Consider the following 25,852-nt stretch of genomic DNA (forward strand, 5'->3'; position numbering starts at 1 on the left):
CCTCGGGCTTCCTGAGTCTGCAACCCGCCAGCTGTGGATGACAACTGTAACACTGGCTCTCCTGGGTCTCCAGCCAGCCGGCCCACACTGCAGATTCTGAACTAGACAGTCTCCATGAATGTGTGAGCCAACACCTTACAATAAATCTCTTTATACTAACCAACAGGACATGTATATGTACAAATACACATATTCTGTTTCTCTGGAAAGGCTTAATGTAATAGCCTACAGAAGAAAAGGTGCTTAAACTACCAAGTAGCCACTTAAAAAAAAAGGCTGAATCATACCTCTCTCCATAGAGTAAGATAAGTAAAATTTGGAAATGTACCTCTGAATATGGAAGAGTTCCTTTGTAACCTTAAAGTATAAAAGACTTATACTACCACTAAAATAAAATCCAGAAATCATAAAAGAATGATAATTTTGACTATCTAATATTTTTTAATTTTAAAAGCTCCTCTGCCTTTCAAAAAAAAGAAGAAAAAGTAATACCATAATTAATGTCAAAAGATTAATGACAAAATGGGGGGGGTGTTTAGTAACTCATACCATAAACAAAGGACCAGTCTCCTTAATATATAGAGTGTTTATAAATCAATTTTTAAAATACAAACAACTGAATAGAAAAATTCAAGACAAAAAGATATGAATTCACAGTCCAGGGGAAGAAAAAAAGGAAACACAAATTGTTTTAAATATGTAACACTCAACATCACTCCTAACAAGATAAATGGAAATTAAAACTATGTTATCAGATTGGCAAAAATTCTGAGGCTCCGTAAAACCATGCTATTGGCACATGTGTAAGGAAACAAGTACTCTGAAACATCTACGGTGCAAGTATAAATTGGTACAACCCCCAGGAGGAACTATCTGGCAGTATTTACCAAAACCGTAACTGCATACACCCGTACACCCACTGTCACACAACATAGCAACACAACAGTGTTGCATACAGGAACCCATCCTACAGATACACTGAACATTTATGAAGTGACACAAAATACAAAGTTTTAGCATGGAAGTATTGTTTGACTTGCAAATAACTAAAAATGATCTAAATGCCCATCAAAAGAGAACTGGTTAAATAAATTATTGTATGTCTACAAAATAGAATAAAGCTATAAAAAATAATAAAGGATTGCTTTTTGTACTCCTCTGGAAAGAACTGCAGAAAATATATTTAAGTGGGTGGGGGAGGGGAAATGACAAAGAATAGAAGAATGTATATAGTATATAGAGTATGCCACCACTTGTGTAAAAAATAAAACGTGCTATTTTGCTTCTTTATATAAAGAAACTCCAGAAAGACATACAATAAACTAATAAGGTAGTTATGTGGCAAAGGGTGAGGTGGGTGGTGAACCAGGTAGGAGGAAATGTGGTGAAAGACTTATCTATATCCTTTCCTTGTACTTTTTAATTTTTGAAGCATGATTATATTGATTATTCAAAGCATTGCCCATTAACAAAGTTAAATATACAAAGTAAGGTCTCTTAATGGAACCCCAAAATTCCTTTCTGCATCAATCACATTAACAAAAGACACAAAATATTTGCTATGTACACCTATGTTCACTGCAGCATTGCTTCCTTCCAATGGCCAAGATATGGAAGCAACCAAGTGCTCAGATGGATGAACAGATAAGGAAGCTGTGGAACATATACACCATGCGATATTACTCAGCCGTAAAAAAGAAGGAAATCTTGCTATTTGCAACAACATGATGGACTTAGAGGGTATATGCTAAGTGAAATAAACCAAACAGAGAAAGACAAATATCATATGATTTCACTTATTTATGGAATCTAAAAACAAAACAAAAAATAAGAAATATGCCAATAAATATTGACAACAGACTGTTGGCTACCAGAGGGAGGGGGGTGGGGGGTGAGTGAAACAGGTGAAGGGGGTAAAAGGTACAAACTGCAAATTGTAAAGTAAATTAGTCACCGGAAGTAAAACATAGAGACTATAACCAATAATATTGTAATATCTTGGTATGGTAACAAAGGGGTAACTACCCTTACTGTGGCAAGCAAGCATCTAGTGATATATATATGTATAAATATTGAGTCACTATGTTGTACATCAGAAACCAATATAACATTGCATAACAACTTTATTCCAACAAAAAAAATGCATTATTTGTTGATCGAGTCCTAATATAAAAAAAAAATAGACTACATATGTTATGTTGAGGAACAAAAGGAAAGGCTGCAAAAAGGAATGTTTTGTCTTGTAAAATAGTGGCTTATTACATTAAATATAGTTGAGTTTCTTTGGTTTTTAAACATATGTGAATTCACTATTACAATGTTTTTGTACAGTTTTACATTAAAAACTTAGCTTAATTTTGTAATACTCTATTGGTTATTTTTGCTTTTTTTTCGGATAGATTTGGGGAGATTACTCTGTTTTTGGAGGTGTTAGTAATTCTATCTAAAATACTAGCTCATTTCCTAGAGAAACTTTCCAAATCTATCTGAGTATCTAACTCCCTAAAAACCAAAACTGTTCCTGTCTAACCAGATGTTCTTATTAGACTACCTACACCTCCATGTCTCCAACTTCCACCCCTTTGTTCCATAATGAGCTTAATAAATAAAAAAAAAATACTTAGAATTTCTATAATTAAGGAGTATGAAAACAAGAAAAAATTTACAACATACTTTGAGGAATTTTGGAGCTCCTCAAAATATACAAAAGTGACAGACAGTATTTACGTTAAAAGTCATAGTTATATGTATAGTATTTCTGGACATATAATGTATTGTACTCAAATCAATAAAATAATGGTACTATCAATCAAAGCATAAAACAGGACTAAACTAAGCAGATTAAAATTTTATTCATTAACATAAGATTTTACCTGCAGTATGCTTTAAATATTTAAATATGAAGGATATTAAATAACTAATTGCCATGTGGTAGAAGTCATCAGCAAATACTTCATAAAGGAAGTACATTTTTTCAGCTTGGTCTTAAAGGAAATGACAGGCACTCAGAATCTTCAATCAAATAGGTTTTACAATCAGAGATTCATTTTAGCACACTGAAGTAAAATGAGTAATGTAATCTCCTTATTGAGTCCTTCTTAAATTTTGATGACATGACAAAACATTCTATGTCTACTGAGAAGTTCAATAAGGCTCTGAAAAACCCTGAAAAAGCCTTTAACTTTAAAACCCACATACCAGTCTCTCTCACTTAAAAATATATTGAAAGGTTATTTAATTTTAATAACAGACTAGACCAAATAAGTCTGAAATAATGTACATTCCTACCTCTAAAAATCCTTTATATAATACCAAAAATGTAAAAACACATATGCCAAAAACAAGATTCCATAGGATCTTCAATCTCAGCTGCTGTTTTTAATATTTTGTTTAAAGTTATAAACTCTCCTTAGAGCTCTTAAATAAGTCACATGGGAAAAGACTCTAACGAACCCAACAAACTACATAAGAAATCAGCTGAACTGATTAAAAGTAAGCTTCATATATTTATATTTTTGCTTAGCATCAACAACCTCTTCAAGATATACAAGAAGTACTTTAAAAACTAAATAGCATCATTGTCTTCCCCTCTCTTCACCAAGTCCAATCCACAAAAGAAAAAAGAGGAAAACATAAAATGGAAAGTTATGTTTTGATGCTTATGACTGGATGTACTGTGAAAGTTTTATTTGCATTCAGAATAGTAACTCCTAGCTCACACCTTTTAATATTACTCAATGACAGTATCTAAAACAAGATGAAATTGAATCATTTTACCAAACACTTATGTACTGTTTTTTTACAAATCATGTTAAGCTGAAATACACAGTCCAACAAGCAAAGAGTATTTAATGAAGCTAATTTAAACTAGAACTGCTTAATATACTTAAAATACATGATTCCCTTTAGTATTTTAATACATTGTAATTGAAGTATCTATTTATAAGCTAGTTTAAAGAATAACACTGCCAAAGGCAACAATGTTTTAATGTAGTAGCACTTACCAATAAAAGAAAACCAAAACAGGCTCAAGATAATACCATGCATATGCCAACTAGCAAGATTAATGATTGATAAATTTTCCTGAATAAGCCTCAACAAAGTGACAGAGCACTTTCCTGAAAGACTCAGAATACAAATGACAAAGAACACGAAGTGACAGACATTTTCTGCTGTCACTAACCAGGAATGTTAAGAAGCTATTAAAGCAGTCATTCTTCCCACCTTTCAATCTCAAACATCCATCCATAAACAAACAAACACTTTGGATTAGGTTATAGTTTTACATTTTCTCAAAACTACATTTTTTCCCACTGAGAACAGAATTTTTTAAATGGGACAGGAAGATGTCTCAGAGCCCGGTGTGGCCTCTGAACACAGACCTCAAGGACGGAACAGAGGCCTGGGGACCGGGCGCTGCGCTCACCTGCTGTGGCTGGTACCTCTGCTGGGACTGAGAGGGCAGATACTGTGCCTGCGGAGGGAGGTGCGGAGGCTGCGGCTGCTGGTTGTAGTAAGGCTGCTGGCCCTGCTGGCAGTAACCACTCACACCTTGCTGGCCATACTGAGGTGGCATCTGTCAAGAAAGTCAAGCAAAGCAAGCAAGCAAGTCAAAATGTGCAATTTATGAAATCAAATATGGTTTCAACTCAGCAACATGAAATGGGTTCTTTACTTGGCAAATGAAATTCAGTTTTTTAATGGTCTGCCCATTAGACAAATAGGCATGTTGCCTTCTATTCACATGCTGTCAGTGACATAAACAATTTGACCTGGCTTTAAAAAATAATTATTTTATCAGATATCAGATACTGGTAACTTCATAAAAATACAGTCGGGGGAATAAAAGCTCCTAATACTGGCATTAAAAAATATCCTCTGCTAAGAAAGTCACAGCAGCATTATGTTAATCCATTCTCAGACAACTCTCAAAATGAAAAAGAACTCCAACAGCCCAAGTTCACTTAACTAATATTTTATAGGATGATTGTGGTTTGGGTACAGGTATAAAGAGCATGTTTGCTGTGACTAAGGTCAGAACTTTCCAGTTACATTTGTAACAGATACTGTACCAGTTACATTAGCATTCCACTTACTATTTTTGCTAAAAAGAAACTACATGGCTTTACAATAAAATGAAACTGTTTGAGACAAAAATAGTATGTGTATCAAACAATATAACTAACAAAACAAGTTTTTTCAAAGAAAGCTGTTCATATATAATACAAGGATAGTATTTTCCTAGTTGGTAAGAACAGGTAATGATGTAAAGCAAAGTCAGAGGTGCAGACAAAATGGCCCAAATGAATCCTTCACCTCTAGTTTACATGAGCCAAAAAAATCCTTGAAATTATTATTCAAAGGACAGTCCTTCCTTCATGAAATAAATTCACCACTAAGGCAATTTTTAAATGTTTTTCGCAAATGAGAAATCTACTGCCTTTTTTCCTGAGAAAGCCAGAGAGGAAAAGAAAAACAAAATATTTGGATGACAAAAAGCACTCCAGAGATGACAATGTGAAGTCACTCTGTTAATACCACAATATGGTCCACTTGAGAACTCCAAGAACTTGAGCCCCATGAAGCCCACACACTTAAGAATTCAGTGATCAATTCCAGATACACACTTTGAAAATTAATTCACTATAAAATGTTGAAATGAGGAAAAAGAAGTAATGGTTTAAAGAAGGAAAACATTAAACCCTCTGTCTCTAAGACTAATTAGCACAGAAAGTCACACACATACAAAGAAGTGAAAGGAAAAAATGCAAACAGCTAAAGTTCATTTTCCTTTTGACCTGATCTATATTATTTCCAAGACCTGTCAGCAATAATCACAAAACATTTGGCCAAAATGAGTCACAAGTGCCTCTTGTCAGACCCTAAGTTAGCAAAGCAGACAAGTTTGTATTGAAAATCATTTAACAGCCCAGTTGAATTCTTTGCTTTTATTTATTTTACAACTTGATATCTCATAATGAATGTATGTCCTTGCCATAAGCCAAGCCAAAGAATTTCCATAAAATACAACTCCACATGCTAGAATACCATATACTACCACAAACATATCCTTCCATTCAACACCCATATGTTTGATTTGATATCTAATACTATATTTCACACAAGCATCTTTACAGTTTGATTTGAAGCAGTTAGGGTAACACTTTTGCCAGTGTTAAAATGACTGCAAAGCTCAGTCAACACAGCCAGCAACTCCCCTATGAATTGCACTTTAAAATGTTGACTTTCTGGTTTACAGAAACCCTTGCACACAATATGGAAGTGTTGCTTGGGAAGGGGGGCTCTATTTTCTAAGCAAGACAACAACAAGACATATTGCAGGAGTCTGCTAATACCAGAGCAACCATGACTTATCAGAATCTTTTACTATCTATTCCAGCTCTGAAAAATTTGGGGGCCAGTCGGGTGTAGGGGAGGCAAGCAGGGTGGGTGGGAGTGAGCATATGCAGATCTTCAGTGGAACCAAACCCACAATCTGCAGAACACAGCAAATTTGAGAGTGGAAACTATCAAAACACATCTGCTTAGGAGATTGCATTACTGTCTTCCACAATTAAAACCCTTTTTGCTATCCTCTTAGACACACAGTTTAATTCACCTGGTACTAACCAAACTAGCATCTTACCCTCGGTGAGCCTGGGATGAGGTAACACTAACTCAGTACAGCTAGGTTCTCAGCTAGACCTGGGGTCTGCTGATAGCCAACTGCATCTGGTCTACTGTCCTCACACAGCAGCCACCACAGAATGGAGATCACTGAACTCCAGTTTAGCTAAAGAATCTCTGGGTCAGAAATCTATAAAATCTAAATCCAAGTCCTACTGTACCTCAGATGTGAATATGATACCTGTCTTACATCTCCATGTGTAAAACGGGGCTACCTTCTCTATTAATTCACATTCATGTTTAGCTAGCAATACAATAATCCTACCTGGAATTCTACACAGGTGCTATTATTCCTTATTAAACTCCAAGTTGTAGTGCCAACTCTAAAATATCAATTATTTCCTAAGTGCAACTTTAAAAAACCAGTTTCTAAATATAAAACCTCAGTTGTCTGGAACTAAAGTTTAATTCTTAAATGATCAATATTGTCTTTGCTTTAATCAATTTAGATTCAGGGCTTTCAAAGATCTATTACATGTTTTTCTGACATCTTAAACCAAACAGTCATCATTATGAAACATAAATCGACGGGTTGAGTCATAATACACTGAAGCCCCAGAGCTCGCTGCCGAAAGCCGCCCGCACCAGCCCCAGAGCCGCCCCTGGTCCCACTCCGCCATCCCCACACATGCCACCAAGGCACTACGCCACTGCTCGCCGCTCTGACCTCGATCCTCAGTGGAATCTTCTGGGGACGGAGAAAGTCACTACGCTGTTCATGCATGAAGGCCACGGGACTGGTCCATGAGGGAGGCACATGAGCTTTGAATGCCTCGTGTTCTGTGAAATTAATTCTGGCTCTTGAGTCTTTTTTATCTCTTAGTTCTCAACCATATTCAGGGTAAATAAAATGACTAGATTGTTGGCTACAAGAGAAATTTCACCTGGGGTTACTGAGTGCCAGGGACGAAGGGGTGAGGGCTGGAGACACACACAGCACTTCCAGCTCAGATGCCGCCGCCCCTGACCAGTCCACGGAGCACAGCCTCAACAACCATCATTCTTGTGCCTTTCTGGTTTTATTTTACCATAGGAGAGATGGTCTGATTTTGTTATAGTTAGTGAATCCTTTAACTACGCATCCCTATGTTTAGTGTCTGTCCTCATCACTACACTGTAAGCTCCCACCCCACTAGTATGTCCCCTGCCTGTCAACAAACATTGGTTGAGTGAACGGGTGTTGTTCAATCGATTATTAAATCAAATTATTATTGTATAACACTTGAACGAAGGAAAACATTATGAAATTGAAATCACGTGTACCATCGAAGTCTTTGAAACACATATGTTCAGCTTCCTCCACAAGCTGAAAACCCTGAACCTCACACTGAGCAGCAGCCCAGAGCCCTCGGCCAGTAACTGCTAGCCCTCTAAGCCATTATCATCTGGAAAATGCCCTGGACCTTTATCACCATTTGAATAAAAAGAGTATCATAAAAATACACCAAATGGAAATCTCCAGCAAATGCCTTGGATCAGAGCTTTTCTGTTTGTTATTCAAAAATAAGAAAAACAAGAATTTATTTCTCTTAACTTCTAAATAAGGAAGATCTTAGAGTATGTGCATACACAGTAATTAAAATTTTATTCTGATTTTCAAAGAAATATGAATGCTTTCAAACATTATTGGAGAGGGAAAGTATAGCTAAAAACGATGTATTTACCCTAAGAATTTACTTTAGGTAACTAACAAGGACATGAGTATTAACTTTTACATCTCTTTACCATTGTCACATGTGCAGAATTCTGGGCCCCCTTTTTCATTTTACCTCACCCTGAACTCTGCTCAAACTTCAGATATGAAGGGATGGTCAAGATTTATCTTCTTCCTCTTTTTCTTTCTGAAGAAGTTCTAGAAAGCAGGTCCCCCACTAAGTTTAAAGGTGCACTGACCCTGTGACCCAGTAATTTCTCTTGTAAACACATACCCACGGAATACTCCCATGTGTCCCAGGAAGGATAATCGACGCAGTACTATTTACAACAACCAGGAAGAGGATACAGTCTTAACTTTAACAGTAGGGAATGGAAAAAAGAAATTTTGTTATAGTCACACAATAGAATTCTATATCTCGACTTAAAAAAAAAAAGTCTGTTCCAGGCCTTTCACCTGGGGAAGGATTAGACCAAAGACATCACTATGGCCTCCTTAATTTCTTGAAAATGTGTAAATCTCTCACAGGAAGTGGTAGGACCCACATATATCAAAATGGTTCAAATATAAAAAATATAATGTTGAATTAAAAAAGAAAGCAACAAATGATTAATGCACTGTGATAGCATTAGTAAAAAGTTTATACAGAAAATAGTAGTATATACTGTTAATGAATACACATATATAATAAAAGTACAAAAACAAGCACTGAAAGGAAATAAATGACACTGGTGAAGAGAGGGGAAAGAGGGAAGAGACAGGGCTGAGCTTCAGCCTTGCACTTTTTCCCTTTAAAAAAGGAACAAGGAGGAAGCAAATGTGGCAAATAACCATGGTGTAGTAACACAAACATGTATTGTATTTGTTTATGTAGTTTTCTATATGCCTAAATTGTCTCATAATTTAAAATTCTAAAGTAAGGATGTCCCCTCCACCCCATCCTATACCCACTCCCCACCCCAACCCCAAGGAAGGGGCATGGGAAGCAGCCCAGCACACACACACGGCGCCCCCAGGACTGGGCTTTGAGAGAGAAGTGCGCTGGTGGGTGGCTTTAAGGGGCCCATCCCTCACTACTATGCCAGTTACCCTAATCTGTTCCAGGCCTTTCACCTGGGGAAGGATTAGACCAAAGACATCACTATGGCCTCCTTAATTTCTTGAAAATGTGTAAATCTCTCACAGGAAGGACTTTAGGCCAGCATTTCCTTAAGGCTCCTATAAGGGGCATTAATCTGGCAAGTTGACTCACAGAATTAAGTTCTATAGTCAAAAATGTTTGAGAAATAAAACATACTATAAAAATAAAACATGATACATTAGAATAAAGGATCTGGGAAATCCTTAAAAAGTTACGAAACACATCCACCTTTAAATGTGGGATTTCTCAAGTTTATCTGACCACAGAAGAATGCCACACCCATTGGAATGTAAATGCCACAGAAAACGGGCAGTGGCAGTTTAGTTCATCATGGGACTCGAGACACCTGGCCTACTTAAGAGCTCAATGAATTGTTGTTGATTGAACCTCCTGGAATAAGGATATAAATCACACACCACTGACATATAAATGTGGGAGCTGTCTGCCCGCTCCCCCTGATGTGAGCTTTGAAGTTTTGATACCAAATACACCTCAGTTTCTATACCAGGTATCTGTCACCTCTGGGCTATCTGAATCTATTTAAATTATCCGTTTGTCCCTCCTTTTGAAAGGAAACAATTTTAAGAAATAAGAAACAGTTTATGTTGTCCTAAACTTTCACAGACATTTTTAATACAGGGGAAAACTCCCCATTTCTGAATTCTAACATAACTAATTTTGTGATAATGGAATGGAATAAACACTTTTATCCATTATCTTTAACTCTCCAGATTAAGGACCTATTGTTCTTTCTTTACTATAATAAAATACACATAACATAAAATAAACCATTTTAACTATTTTTAAGTGTACAGTTTAGTGGTATTAAGTAGATTCACACTGTTGTGCAACCACTACCAGTATCCATGTCTAGGACCTCACCATCACAAACTGAAACTCTATACCCACTAAGTAACCCCCCATTCCAACCCCGACCCCAACCCCTGCTAGCCACTATTCTGCTTTCTGTATCTATGGATTTAATTATTCTAGGTACCTCATATAAGTATAATCACACAGTTATTTGTCCTTTTGTGTCTGGCTTATTTCACTTAGCATGATGCCTTCAAGGTTCACCCATGTTGTAGCATGTATCAGAATTTCATTCCTTTTTAAGGCTGAGAAGTACTCCGTTGTAAGTATAAAAAGTATTTTGTTGATCTATTCATCCATCTTGGACACTTGGGTTGTTTCTACCTTTTGGTTTATTGTGAACAATGATGCTATGAAAACAGACATATGAGTATCTGTTCAAGCCTTTGCTTTCATTTCTTTTGGGTATATACCCAGAAATGGAATTGCTGGATCCTGTGGTAGTTCTACATTTAATTTTTTGAGAATCTGCCAAACTTTTTCATAGCAGCTGTACTATTTCATATTCCCACCAGCAGTGCACAGGGTTCCAATTTCTCACATCCTTAACAACACTTGCTATTTTGTTTGATTTTTGTGTAGCATCCTAATGCGTGTGAAACCACTCACTGTGGGTTTGATTTTCATTTCGCTAATGATTAGTGATGCTGAGCATCCTTTCTGCATGCTTATCAGCCATTTTGTCTGTCTTATTGGAAAATGTATTCAAGTCCATTCCTCATTTTTTAATTAGGCTGTTGGTTTTTGCTGTTAAGTTGTAGGAGTGCTTTATATATTCTGGATATTAAGCCCTCATGTGATATATGACTTGCAAATATTTTCTCCTATTTTGTGAGTTGCCTTTTCATTATCTAGACAGTGTCTTTGATGATGATGCCCTAAAGCTTCTAAATTTAATATAGTACAATTTATCTATCTTTCCTTTTGTTGTCTGTACAATTGGTCACATTGAAATAATAATCATGGTGGTTATGTAAATTAAAATATCTAACATAAGTTGCAATATGTAGAGAAACAATATCCCTTTAACTCAGAATTCTACTTTAGAGAACTTATCTCAAGAAAAAATATGAAACAAGTATGCAGATATGTGTGACAAGGAGTTCACTGCACCTCCATGTCAGTACCACCAGTCTAAATGTCCTTCAATAGGGACTAGCTAAAAAAGAGGACATCCACTAAATTAATGAATCTCATTGTAGATAATATGTACTTACTAGCAAGAAAGTCTGCCAATGGATTATTGAGGTGGGGTTTAAGTGGTAGCAGTTACAAAACAAGATACAGTGTAATGTCATTTTTGAATACAAAAATCTATATATGTGTGGTATATGAGTAAAGAACTAATAGCCTAGAATCATAAGCACCAAAATGTTATCTCTACCATTTCTTATCCCAACTCTGTGTTTTTCATGAGTCTAGAACAAAATGCTATTTATTTTGGATTATTTATTGTTGTCTTTCTAAGACTTATCAAAAAGTATATTACAATAATTTATCTTTAACAGCAGAAAGTGCCTTAATTTTTTTTGTTTTTCATCACAGATTTGGGTTAAGCAGCTCCAGGTAATTCTACAAAATGGGAAGGCAAAAAGCAAAGGAAAAACTGTATGTTCATAACAGCTAGATTTTAGTCATTACGGTGGCAAATTCTGCTGCCTTTCGATTTCACAGAGAGATCAAACACTATTTTTCATGCATAAGAAACAGACTGAAAATTCCCCACAGCAAGGAATTCAGATGCTAAACTGATGTGTGCTTGAACCAACTGCATGAGGAAATTTTATTATGTCAACATGTCCAGTCAAAAATAATGTGCTAGAAGGTAATAAATAATGTTTACAAGGTCAAGATCCTACAATGGCTCCCCATTCTACAGTCCCTTAAAGCTAAGTTTCCAGTTGAGACTGCTGAACAATTTAGGGCTTTCTTTTTCTTCACTTTCTTATTTTAAAAAGGAAAATAAATCTTGTCCTGAGTCTTGTCTAAGGGGAAAAAACAAAAAACTTCTGTTTCCTGAAATTACTCCTTTGTGTTTGAAAAATGACAATCAATAAATGTATACTGAGCACTTACTGGATGCATTACACACTAAAGCTAAGTTCCTTCAAATGTTGTCCAACTTCCACTAAGTAACACTAAAAAAAACTAAACACGGTTAAAGAAGGAGATGGCAAAGCATTCAAGGGTCAAACTGTGCCTTAAACTGCACAACAAGCTGAAGACAACCACACAGACAAGCCAGTTACACAGCTCATTGCTAACGTTGCTCATGGCGCCCACTTCCATTTTCATCTGTAACTTCCAGGCCACAAATAATGCTTTTGTTTTATAGCCTGAAAAATAACCAACATATCTGGGTTAATATAACCTTCTCCTTACTTTAATTTTTTTAAATTCATATAAACAAACATTTATTTTTGATTTGTGAAACTAAATTGAAAAGTTCTTAGTTGTCAACAGTAGTCTTTTTTCATAACAAATGTTTTCTATAACTTCCTTAACAGTACACACAATATAAGACTATGAACATAAACACAGTGAAAATAATATACATATAGTAACTCTTGGAATTTTTTTTTACAAGTTATTAATTGCCTACAAAAATTTCACTATTTACTCTAAGTCCAAAAGTCTATATTTAGCAAATCACAGCTTATGCGAATCCTAGGTCAGACCAATGTTCTGCCCAGTGAATATTTTACATGGCTGTGTGAACTAAATGGTTGTCTCCCTCATGACCTCAATTTCCAAAAGTCAGGGATATGTCCCGAAAAGCCTTTATTTCCTCTTCATAATCATTATCCTTCTAGTATCCATCATATTTATACCCTTCTTAAATTAATTTATCTTTCTAATCCATGCTACCTCTTCAGGGTAACAAGTTCTGCAACATTATTATCCATTTTATAAAATAGTACTTCCTTTAATTTTCATAGCATTAACTCCAAGTTTCAAGGAGCACCCCCAACACTAGGTGTACAGAATTCGTATGGTCCACCAATGCAAGCCAAAGCCTTTATTCTATCTGATCAAAGATGCCTAGGCAACTGCTCTCTAGTCCTCTCTGCCCCTTGATTTTTTCAGTAGCTTATCTAAACTGCTTTCACTCTATTAGCCTTTATTGTGGAATAGCAGCTAAAACAACATGAATGCTTCCAAAGGCATAGCTAGCCTGGCTGTCCACAGAGTAAGACTGCTTTCCTAGTTATTTTTAAAAAGAAACCTCTAGTACACATTTTCTATTCTCTGCTACCTCCTAACTACAGATATTTTCACCTTTCTTTCCAGGTCAGCCAATTAGAGATTTTGTTTAAGTATTCATAAAATGCAGGCATTCACTGGCAGTAAAATACTTTCCTCTCATTTATAACCAATGTTGAACTAAAGTCTTACTGTACACAAAATTAACACACAAGTGTATAATTGTAGTTCTATGTTCAAGTGCTCTAATTATGCACTTTAAGACACTTTCTTCCGAAGGATCCACTGAGGGCATTCGATATCACAGATCTATAAAGTCTATAGTGCTCTTTTTGATAAAACAGAAGCATAACAGGAAAAAATTTGCAGCTTCAGAGAAAAGTATATATGTAATGCACAGAATGATAAATCTCATTCTAAAATTTTGGGCTAAAATATCTTATTTCCAATGTATATAAATTCGGGAGGTGGGGTGGGGAGAGTAGAATGTGTGTAAGAGATTGATAATTCATATTGCCTAGCTAGCATACAAAAAAAAAATGGTCTAAAGTCTTTCATAAACCATCACAGGGGAGAAAGAGTCACCTATGAATCTACATGCCTTATTTATTAGTAACATAAGCAGGAAAAAAAATTTAGCAGTAGAAAAGAGCCATGCTTATTTCTAATGTGGAAGCTTTGACATCTAGGTTACCAGCATTTACATTTAAAACAAAATAAAAAATAAGGATCAGCCACACTAAATATATATAGTCATTTTTAAATTGGAGGATCATAACTACAGAAATGCATCAACATGATTTACACAAAAGCTCTACTTCTGTGGAGATCATAGTGTGTACAGAAAGAAATGAAGGGCTCTAAAGGCAACCTATAGTAATAGACAGGTCATTTCTGCTAACAGATGCAACATTTTCCTAGAAAAAGCTGCTTGAAAAAAGAAAGAGGAAAGGACTGCACTGCCTCACAGGGATTCAGTTGTCTCCACCCAAGAAAGCTCTTTCCTAAGAACACAGGAACATGATGTCCCTTACTTTGTAATGAATACACCTCACTGGAAAGCAATTTGGAATTTTCATTTTTGTTATATTACTGCCCAAACTGTAACAGGTAGTCTTGAAGCAGTGAGTATAACCTTTAAGTTATTTCAATTAAAAAAAAAAATACAGACAAAACAGTACAACAGTGCCTCACACGCCTTAGAACAGCAGGGTTTTCTAAGAAGACTTTGAAATAAGTGTCAGGCTACAGTATGTTTATGATTTTAAAAAACCACCCACTTGGTCCACACACATGGTGAGGATACTATTTACTACAGGTAAAATGGAAAATATGCAGTAACTACAACTGATGGGAATTGTAGAAGGAACCTCTTGCCTAGCTGCCCTTCTAGCCAGAGATTTCTATTTTTATAAAACACAGAAAGAGGAGCCAAGAGCTTTACCACTTTCCTATATAAACCCAGCTGCCAAAATGGATGTGCCAAAGGGGAATTTCAGAGAATTTTAAAGAGATAACCTTCGCTGAGTCTGCAATGTCAGCTTTGTAACCGCATGACTGGAACATGTGCACTGAATGCTAGATTGAAAAGACTGTTTTATTTGAGATAACTATGGAGTGGGGGGAAAAGAGAGAGAACAGGGATTTACCAGAGTTAAGACTAGAATTTTAAAACGGCCAACAGAGAGACAAGCAACTGGTACCTTCTGTGGAGGACTCAATGGTGGGAAGACAGGAGGAGGAGAAGGACCATTCACTGCACGTCCTTTCTAGCTTGGGAATTTTACACCATGCATATAAATAACATGTGTGTGTGTGTGTGTGTGTGTGTGTGTGTGAGAGAGAGAGAGAGAGAGAGAGAGAGAGAGAGATTTTTTTAAAATACAGCTTTGAAGTTGTTTCTTTTTCCTTTTTTTAATGAAAGATTCAAGGAGGGGGAACTGTGTGACTGTACTGATTCCAACAGTCTAAAGGTCACCCTGCCAGGGTAGGGGGCTAGCTGCTTCTCCATCCTTTCCATATCTTTTTCCTCTCCTGAAAAAAAAAAAATCTTGGTAACTGAGATGATGAAAATGTGAGTAAAACACTATCACACCACTCAAAAATGGAAATTCCAAAAACTATAGTGTTAAAACATGATCCTTCAAAAATACACAGTCTTAGTGTTCCATACAATTTTTTAAAGGGAGAAATGTGTACTCACTAACCTATCTACTCATAACTTGCAATGATGTCTATGGTGAAAAATGTATGAATGGAGAAAAATAACAGCAATGGTAATGCAAAAGGGTCAGCCTTCTCCATATACCATAGCCAAGACCCAAACCTGCCTATTCCAAAGTTTTTCTCTGAGACTCTGAGGCAGACTGCAGAATCTAAGAACAGTCCCAGGGGAAGAATAAGTGTGGGGACTGGCACCCTCCCTGAGTAGAGGCACTGACAACGATTCCGATGGTAGAGATGGGGCTGCAGGCTCTGTCCTGTGCTACTTGGGGACAGTACAGGCTTCACAGGAGCATAACTAGCCAGACATTTTATTTTTTGCCCTTTCAGCATGGACCCCTAACAAATAATGAGGAGTGAGTTTACAAATAAAGGAGTCCTTCTACATTTAAATGACATTTCTACTCCTAACCCACCCTCTCTCTCTCCAACAGCAGTGATTTCTTCCCTGCACCCCACATGCAGGTGAGACTACAGGAAATATGTATGCACATCAGGGGCTGAAAACTGACTCCTTGCATTCTATTTCCTGTACCACAGTAAGAGTTGGGAGGAGATGAGAGGACAGAGGTGGTGGTGCTCAAAAACATGTCCAACACACATAGTCTACATTATTTGGATCAATAAGCTCTTGCTTAAACTGAAAATACACATCCATTCCCCCATCCTCAGAAGGCTAAGCTTAATTACAGTTTAGTGTGAATTACTTTATCATGGACCATTACAACAGGTAGAGACCTCAGAGATCACTGGTTCAACCCTCTCCTTATTAAGATCAAAAAGCAGGGTCAAGGGTTAGAAAACCTGTACAATTTCACCCAGCTAGAGTCACAAACAAAACTCAACTCTGCTCCCGCCCCCACACCTCCATTCTCATTCCGTGAGGCCCTTGATGCTCAGTCATTGAATGCAACGTCTGAAGAAAAACATGTCAGTGAAGCATGGAGGAGAGGCTGCAAATGGACACAGGCTGAGTGAGACAAGAAGAGCCAAGGACATTTTGGAGACTGTGCTGTGTTCTAGAAGAGAGTAGTGTAAGAACAGACAAGAGTACTACGGAGCTCAAAGAACATATGAGAAAAGAAGCAGCAGGAGTGGGAAGGGGTTGAAAAAGGACACAGGTTAGTAAAAAGACAAAGGCCACCAATGAAAAATGCACACAAAATTTTTTAAGTTTGGAAAAAGTTAAATTTAAAAAATCTGGGTGGTTTAGTATTAGAAAGTATTAGGATATAAAATACCTATGAAAACAGACACCATATACTGAAGGCAAAAGCAGGGAGAAGGGAGTCTCTCCATTTTGAGCATTTAGCAGATAAACTTATAGGATAAACTTGTGATGCTGGCTAACAAGTTACAGAGTTCCCTTCTGAAGCTGAGGTATGAGGAAATGATGCTTTGGATAAAATATCAAAGTCCTTGAAATATAAATATGTTTCAAAGCAAATGTTTATATAAAAAGAGAAATAATTTAATTATTTCCCTTGAGAAAGAAGATCTGCAATTTTTTTCTGATTTCATCAGATGGAACAATATGTGCTAAATATTCCCAAAAGATTGGTCAGGAAAAAGTAAAGGATGTTGACATTTTAAAATCATTAATAGAAAGGCACCTGGGAGCACGCAGAGGTGGATTTACTTAATGTAGAATTTTCAATAAACTATATGTTTCCCTTCCTTCTACTGTCTCCTCTATTTACATTAACAAATCATTAAAATTAGTCTAACTTACTTTTTCTGAAAAATCAATAAATAACCATAAAATCATAATTATTCCCCTCAACACTACTTCAACAGAGATGGAATCTCAAGTTGTTCATTCCTAGTACCGTCCCAGGTAAATCAGTAGACTTCAGGGAAATAGGAAAGCCACTTAACCGTTTTGTTAGAAGATTAAAGGGTATAAAATAATTGTCCTAAGATACAGCTCTCCAATCCAAGGACAAATAATGATAACTGGTCCAAAATATTTATTTGTCCTGAAATCAGACCATTTGAATTCTACTTTAACTATAAGAATACAATTTCTTATATTACTGTTAAAAGGGGGAGAAAGTTTCTAATTAGCATTTTTTAGAACAGGTTTCAAATAGTATCCCACAATAATTTTCACTTAGTAAGTCCTTGAAATTTAAAAGAAGGCCTGTCCACGTTAAAGGGCAGGGGGAATTCCAACTATTGTTTCCTTTCAAGGACGTCACGTGTAAGACCAGTGGAAGGCCATCAGGGGGGCAGTGACACGAGGCGACGCTGAGGTCAGGAATGCCACGCCTGGCTCAAGACAAGGCGTGTGCAACTGGTAAAGAACGGTTATATTTTCTAACCAGAGATGTTACATTCAGTAATCACTCACAATCACTTTAAACACACAGCTATTTGTTACAGAGAAAAGACTCAGCAGCACTAGCTCCGGTCATCTGTGGTGTCTGAACCTCAGAACCTCTTTCCAGCGTACTCCACTCCCCAGTCTTGTGGTAGCCTAAGAAACAGACTATGGTCACCCCATACGTCCAGGACAGATCAACTATTAGAGTTTGGGCATTCCGTCCTGCAGGTGGTTCTCTGCCGGCGTGGAACGCTGCACCCATGGGGGAGCCTGTGGCCAGGCGGCTGCGCCCCGGCGGGCTCCTCCTAGGCCCTGCAGCTCGGGCCTGCACCCTGATGGAAGGCAGGGCACTTGCTGGGCAACTGGTCGACCCCCTCACTGTGCTTTTCATTTCCCATCAGGGTGTGCTGCAAAGAGACCACTATTTTGATTCTACTTTACCTCAACTACCAAAAAAGAAATTCTTACATTTCCATTAGAAGGAAAAGGGGGTAGGGAAACAAAGGACTTAATTTCAGGACTTAAAAGTACTGAAGGTTAATAGAGCGATGGCTTTCAATGTTCTGACTCAAATTCTAAAAAAGAAATGTTTAATATCACAACCATGAATACACAAGATACCCAAACTACATACAATGTATTCATATTTTCTACTGTTTATACTCAAATTCTTTTCCTTTACAAAGAATTTTCGTTGCAAACTAGTACACTGCTTTCATGCTCCCACTAATGGCCCACAATGGACATTTTAAAAACCACTGCTTTTGAGTATGATTTTTTAAGGAAATCTCAGTGATACTGCATCAAAATAAATTAGGTCCACAGATATCAGTTCCTGAAGTTCTCTCCCCAGGCCTACAGCTGCCACTGATACACAATGGCACTGCGAGAGAACAGAACCGCTGCTGGCGTGAGTAGGCTGAACAGCTGAGCAGCTTAACAGACGACAACCAGCAAATGGAGAAAAGGCAAACTCCCCCCAAGCAGGGTAACAACCTCCTGACGGGACCTATGACTCAGAGAGAGACAGCAATTCCTGGAAGGAATCAGGAGTCAAAGCAAGGGTGAAGAACAGAAATGAAGCTGGAGTCAGTCAAATAATTGCCCTGAGTTGAAAACTGGGAGAATTGGGTCATTCTAGGGTGGGCAACAAGAACGTACCAAAGATGGTGTGCATCAAATGTACAGCTAGAAAAAGAAACAAAATTAATATGGAATGAATTGAGTTCCAGAGAAGACAGAGCAAGGAAAATCAGATGGGAGCAAATTTAAAATAAGATAGAGTGAAGAGGAAGAGCTACGACTTCTTTTTATTTCCCACATAAATCACAAGAAAAAAAAACCCATCCCAGGAACAAGGCAACCTGTCTGTCTGTCTGTCTGTCTGTCTGTCTGGGGGTAGAGGGACTAGGGAGGACCCTAACTGTGGGTATCTTGACCACCAGGTCCCTGGGGTAATTCTGAGGTTCCTTAGCAATGAGTTCTTTGCCAGGTTTATATACTACTGTTCAGGCAAATCATCTCTCCAGGAGAAGGAGTTGGAAAAAAAAATATTAATGACTACTACCTGAAATTTGCAGTAATATTACTAAGAAGAATAAAGATAGTGAACAAATAATCAGTCAATTGAATGCTCATGAGAAAGACTTGTAGACAGACAGACACTGGGAAAGATGCTGTAAGAACAGGTAGCTTGAAGGCACCTCACATATATCACCCAACAGGACACAGAAGAGCCAAAGGCAGTTATGTTGATTGCATTGGCACCCTGAGACAATGCAGAAATTAAGCTGCCGAACTCGCCCCTGCTCAGGGTCCCCATGTCCTCTTTCATCATCACCTTAAACTTTGTTCTCTACCCTGAGGCTCTAATATGAAAGCTCTCATACCACAAATGACACCATAAAGCTGATCAACTAGGCCTCTTTTCTTCAAAACAACTTATTACAGTAACTACCAGATCTTGTGATAAATTTTTTCAATGACATCAGTTATTCCCCCAAAATAAAATTAAGTATCAATACTTCTTATATACATATAGCACTTTGAAACTTTTCAAACTTACTTTCACACAGATCTCATTTAATTCTATGACTATCTTATTTTGAAGAGGGGTAAAATTAGTCTCCTTTTAACAAGAACCACCTTAAAATGTCTAAAAGTTGTGGCCAAATAATAACAGAATCAGTGCTGGGTTTCTGGTCTCCTAGATCCAACAGACCACAGTATTGAAAGGGAAAGGCAGGGCGAGGTCCCCTTACAGGTGGCATCTGCATCTACGCTTTCTTTTCCCAAATGGATTTCAAACCTCTCTGTAGTTCCCATTATATCACATGTATTGACTCAACATTTTATTGAACAATAAGGAAGCAAAAGAATCAATGCAGGCCCTGTACAAGATACAAACACGAGTAAGACAAAATCCCCACATGGAAACACCTTAGAAAGAGAGGAGAGACAATACATACTTGCAACTCAGAATAAACCGAGAGTAATAGAGCAGTAACAGAGAATGCAGCAGGAAAATTCCACAGGAAAAGTTGGAGAAACAAGTCCCAGAATACCAGGGAATGCTGTTCTGGACCTAGGACTGAAGGGAGGACTCACCTTTCAGCTGGCAGAGAAGAGAAAAATGGGTATCTCTGTTGAGTAACAGAAACCCAGTTGGGGAAGAGAGAAACACATTACAGGAATGAATAATAAATAGTTCAGTACAGTATGAGGTAACCACACAGAAGAATTTTGATTAATTCCCAAAGCCAAGCTATGCATCCAGCAGACACTTAAAAAAAACTACTGGCTATATAAATAGCTGACTCTGTAATAAATCAATATATATGATTTTAAAATACAAACACATGAGTTACGAACCAAGTTAATGAGTTATAGCTAATCCTCAAATATCAACTGTGCATTTCCATGAAAACCATTGAGCCCACTTTCCCCCTTACAAGATACACCTGGGTAGGGTGCCACCCTACATTGCTAGTGAAGAGCACATCCTTTCTACATTAATCCAAAGAAGCCATTGGTAGGGAGATAAGCATTCTGCCCTCTAAAATCAGACTGCATTCCAACAGCATGTGGTAAATTTTAAGGAATATCTACCATTAGGAATTATTGCTGTAAGCATACCCCAATGTGTACCACTTAGACTGAATTCCACTAGTGGGAGATGAAAGTGGTCAAGTATTGAGGAACAGGAATCCATGCAGTCCTCAAGACCCCCTAAAAAAGTGGCTGACACAGAACTGAAGACAACATACCACATGTAATACATTAAGAGAAAGAAACTAAATGTTATAAGTGACATTATACATCTACATATGCGTATGTAAATGTATGTGTCCAAGTGTATTTATTTATTTGAAGAATAAAACTACAGGCACACCTTGGAGATACTGCGGTTAGGTTCCAGAGCACCACAATAAAACAAGTATGGCAAAAAGCAAGTCAAATGAATTTTTTGGTTTCCTAGACATATAAAAGTCAGTTTACACTACATTCTAATCTATGTAAGTGTGCAGTACCATTATTTTTAAAAGAGAATGTATATACTTTAATTTAAAAATACGCTTAGCATCAATTTAACCAAGGAGGTGAAAGACCTATACTCTGAAAACCATTAGCACATTGAAGAAAGAAATTGAAGATGACACAAATAAATGGAAAAATATTCCATGCTCATGGCTGGAAGAATTAATAATGTTAAAATGTCTATACTACCCAAAGCAATCTAGAGTTTCAATGCAATCCCTATCAATACGCCAGTGGTATTTTTCACAGAACTAGAAGAAATAATCCTAAAATTTGTATGGAAACACAAAAGACCTCAATTAGCCAAAGAAATCTTGAGAAAGAGCAAAGCTGAAGGTATCATGCTTTCTAATTTAAAGCTATTCTACAAAGGTATAGTAATCAAAACAGTGTGGTACTGCCAAAAAAATAGATCAACAGAACAGAGAACAGAGAGCCCAGAAAGAAATCCACACTTTATGGTCAACTAATCTAGGAAAAGGGAGCAAGAGTGTACACTGGGGAAAAGACAGTTTCTTCACAAATGGTGTTGGGAAAACTGGACAGCTACATGCAAAACAATGAAACCAGCCCACTGAATTACAGCAAACACAAAAATCAAACTTGAAATGGACTAAAGAACTGAATGTAAGACATGAAACCATAAAACCTCTAAAAGAAAACATACACAGCAAACTCTTAAACATTGGCATCAGCAATTTTTTTCTGGGTATGTCTCCCCAGGCAAAGGAAGCAAAAGCAAAACTAAGTAAGTGGGACTACATCAAACTACAAAGCTTACTCACTGCGAAGGAAACCATCAACAGAGTGAAAAGGCAATCTACTGTATGGAAGAACATAGTTACAAATCACATATCTAGTAAGAGGTTAATATCCAAAATATATAAAGAACTCATACAATACACACAGAAAAAAAAAAACTGACTAAAAAGATGAGCAGAGGACCTGAATAGACATTTTTCCAAAGAAGACATACAGATGGCCAACAGGCACATGAAGAGATGCTCAACATCACTAATCATCAGGGAAATGCTTATCATCTGAGATACCACCTCACAGCAGTCAGAGTGGCTAGTATCAAAAAGACAAAAATAACAAGTGTTGACAAGGATGTGGAGAAAAGGGAACCCTTGTTCACTGTTAGTGGGAATGTAAATTGGTACAGCCACTATGGAAAACAGTACGGAGTTTCCTCAAAATTTAAAAATAGAAATACATATGACCCAGTAATTCCACTTCTTAGTATTTATCCAAAGAAAACAAAAACACTAATTTGGAAAGATATATGCACCCCTTATGTTTACTGCAGCATTATGTACAACAGCCAACATATGGAGCAACCTCAATGCCAACTGATAAATGAAAGGATAATGAAGAAGTGGTACATGTATACAATGGCTTACTGATCAGCCACTAAAAAACAAAAAAACAAAAAAACCAAATCTTGCTATTTGCAACAACACGGATGAACCAGAGTATCATACTAGGTCAGAAAGAGAAAGACAAGCACCACAGGACTGTACTTACCTGTGGAATCTGAAAAAAATACATCAACAAACAAAACAAAAAGACTCATAAATATGGAGAACAAATTGGTAGTTGCCATGGCGAGAGGACGGTGGGGGAATAGGTGAAATAGGTGAAGGGGACAGAGGTACAAACATCTAATGATAAAATAAATAAATCACAGGGATGAAAAGTAGAGCATGGGAAATATAATCAATAATATTGTAATAACTTTGTGTGCTGACACATAGTACCACACATATTGTGGTGAGCACTTCATAATGCATACAGCTCCTGAATCACTATGGTGTACAACTGAAACTGATGTATTTTATATCAATTATACTTCAGTTTAAAAGCACTTCATTACTAAAAAATGCTGACCATCGTGTGAGCTTTCAGTGCATTGTGCACTTCTTGCTGGTGAAGGTCTTGCCTGGATGCTGAGGCTGCTGGCTGCTCAGGGTGGGGGCTGCTCATGGCTGGGGTGGCTGCAACAGGTTCTTAAAATAAGACAGAATGAAGTTTGCCACATAAGTTGACTCTTCCTTTCACAAGTAATTTCTCTGAAGTATATGATGCTGTTTGATAGCATTTTAACAAAAATGCTTTCAAAATTAAGAGTCAATCCTCTCAAAACCTGCTGTTGTGACATCAACTAAGTTGATGTTATTATCTAAATCCTTGGTTGTTATTTCAACAATCTTCACAGCATCTTCACCAGGAGCAGATTCTGTCTCCAGAAACCCTCTCATCATTTGTCCACCAGAAGGAAGTCCTCATCCACTCAAGTTTCATCATGAGATGCAGCAGCTGGGCCACATCTTCAGGCTCCATTGGTAATTCTAGTTCTCTATTTCCACTACATTTGCAGCTAACTTCCTCTACTGAAGTCTTGCACTCCTCAAAGTCATCCATGAGGATTGGAATTAACTTCTTCCAGACTCTTGCTAATGTTCATATTTTGGCCTCTTTCCATGAGTCACAAGGTCCTGAATGGCTTCTATGATGATGAATCCTTTCCAGAAGGTTCCCAATGGACTTTGCCCAGATCTGTTAAAGGAATCACTATCTATGGTGGCAATGGCCTTACAAAATTGTGTACCTTAAGTAATATGACTTGAAAGTTCCAATTACTTCTTGATCCATGGGCTGCAGAACGGATGTTGTGTGAGCAGGCATGAGAACAACATGAATCCCATTGCACGTCTCCATCAGAGCTCTTGGTGACCAGAAGCATTGTCAGTGAGCAGTCATATTCTGAAAGGAATCTTTTTTTCCGAGCAGTAGGTCTCATATTGGGCTTAAAATATTCAGGGAACTGTACTGCAAACAGATGTGCTGTCATCCAGGCTTTGTTATTCCATTTATAGAGCACAGGTAGGATAGATTTAGCATAATTCTTAAAGGCCTCAGGATTTTCTGAATGTTAAGTGACCATCAGCTTCAACTTAAAAGTATCCAGGCTGCATTTGCTAAGTCAACCTGCCCTTTGAAGCTTTGAAGTCAGGCACTGACTTCTCCTCTCCAGCAATGAAAATGCAGATGGCATCTTCTTCCAGTAGAAGGCTGTTTTGTCTACATCGAAGATCTATTGTGTAGTGTAGCCACCTTCATTGATATCTTAGCTAGATCTTCTGGGTAACTTGGTGTAGCTTCTATGATCAGCACTCCCTGCTTCACTTTGTCCTTTTCTGTTTTGGAAACAGCTTCTTTCCTCAAACCTCATTAACAAACCTCTTGTTAGTTTCAAACTTTTCTTCTGCAGCTTCCTCACTTCTCTCAACCTTCATGGAAATGAGTAACAGTTAGGGCCTTGTTTTGGATTTGGATTTAGCCTAAGTGAAAGTTGTGGCTGGTCTGATCTCCTATCCAGACCACTAACGCTTTCTCCATACCAGCACTAAGGCTGTTTCACTTTGTTATCAGTCATGTGTTGGAGCAGCACTTTTAATTTCCTTCAAGATATTTCCTTTGATTCACAATTGGCTAACTGTCTGGCACAAGAGGCCTAGCTTTCTGCCCATCTCAGCTTCAACACGCCTCCTTCATGAAGCTTCATCATTTCTAGCTTTCGATTGACAATGAGAAGTGTGTGACTATTCTTCCATCTGAACACTGAGAGGCCACCGTAGGGTTATTAATCGGCCTAATCTCAATACTGTGTCTCAGGGAATAGGGAGCCCTGAGGAGAGGGAGAGAGACGGGGTAACGACCAGCTGGTAGAGCAGAGAGAACACACACACATTACCGGTTAAGATTGCAGTCTTCCATAGGAGCAGTTTGTGGCGCTCTGAAATAATTACAATAGTAACAACCAATGATCACTGATCAGAGAGCACCTTAACAAATACAATAATAATGAAAAAGTTTGAAATATTGAGAGAATTTTCAAAATGTGACATGGAGACATAAAATGAGCAAGTGCTATAAGAAAAATGGCATCCATACACTTGCTTGACACAAGGATTTTGCAAACTTTCAATTTGTAAAAAACAGTATCTGTGAAGCATGGTAAAATGAGGTGTTCCTGTAACTCTAAGAAATTATCCAATTTCTTCACATTTCTTCTGGCATGATACGCTAGAGTTTCAGATCTGGGATTTCCAAAATTCCAAATACCACATACCAGACCTCAATCTGAGTCCAGATAAACAACGTGAGGGTTACCCTGGTACTAAATGACAGAAATAAGCCTGCT

The 25,852-nt window shown here is 37.4% G+C and overlaps 1 protein-coding gene across 8 annotated transcripts in view; it reads right to left on the reverse strand.

The window, feature by feature from the left end:
• The window catches only part of ARID1B (AT-rich interaction domain 1B), a 407,616-nt gene that overhangs the window by 277,025 nt on the left and 104,739 nt on the right, over positions 1–25,852 (reverse strand). For all 8 annotated transcript variants that reach the window (XM_036886809.2, XM_036886812.2, XM_036886807.2 and 5 more), the window contains exon 3: positions 4,427–4,576. In XM_036886809.2, the coding sequence (XP_036742704.2) occupies positions 4,427–4,576 (150 nt within the window). The remainder of the gene's footprint in view (positions 1–4,426; positions 4,577–25,852) is intronic.

Source organism: Manis pentadactyla, chromosome 12, assembly GCF_030020395.1.
Source record: "Manis pentadactyla isolate mManPen7 chromosome 12, mManPen7.hap1, whole genome shotgun sequence".
NCBI lineage: Eukaryota > Metazoa > Chordata > Mammalia > Pholidota > Manidae > Manis > Manis pentadactyla.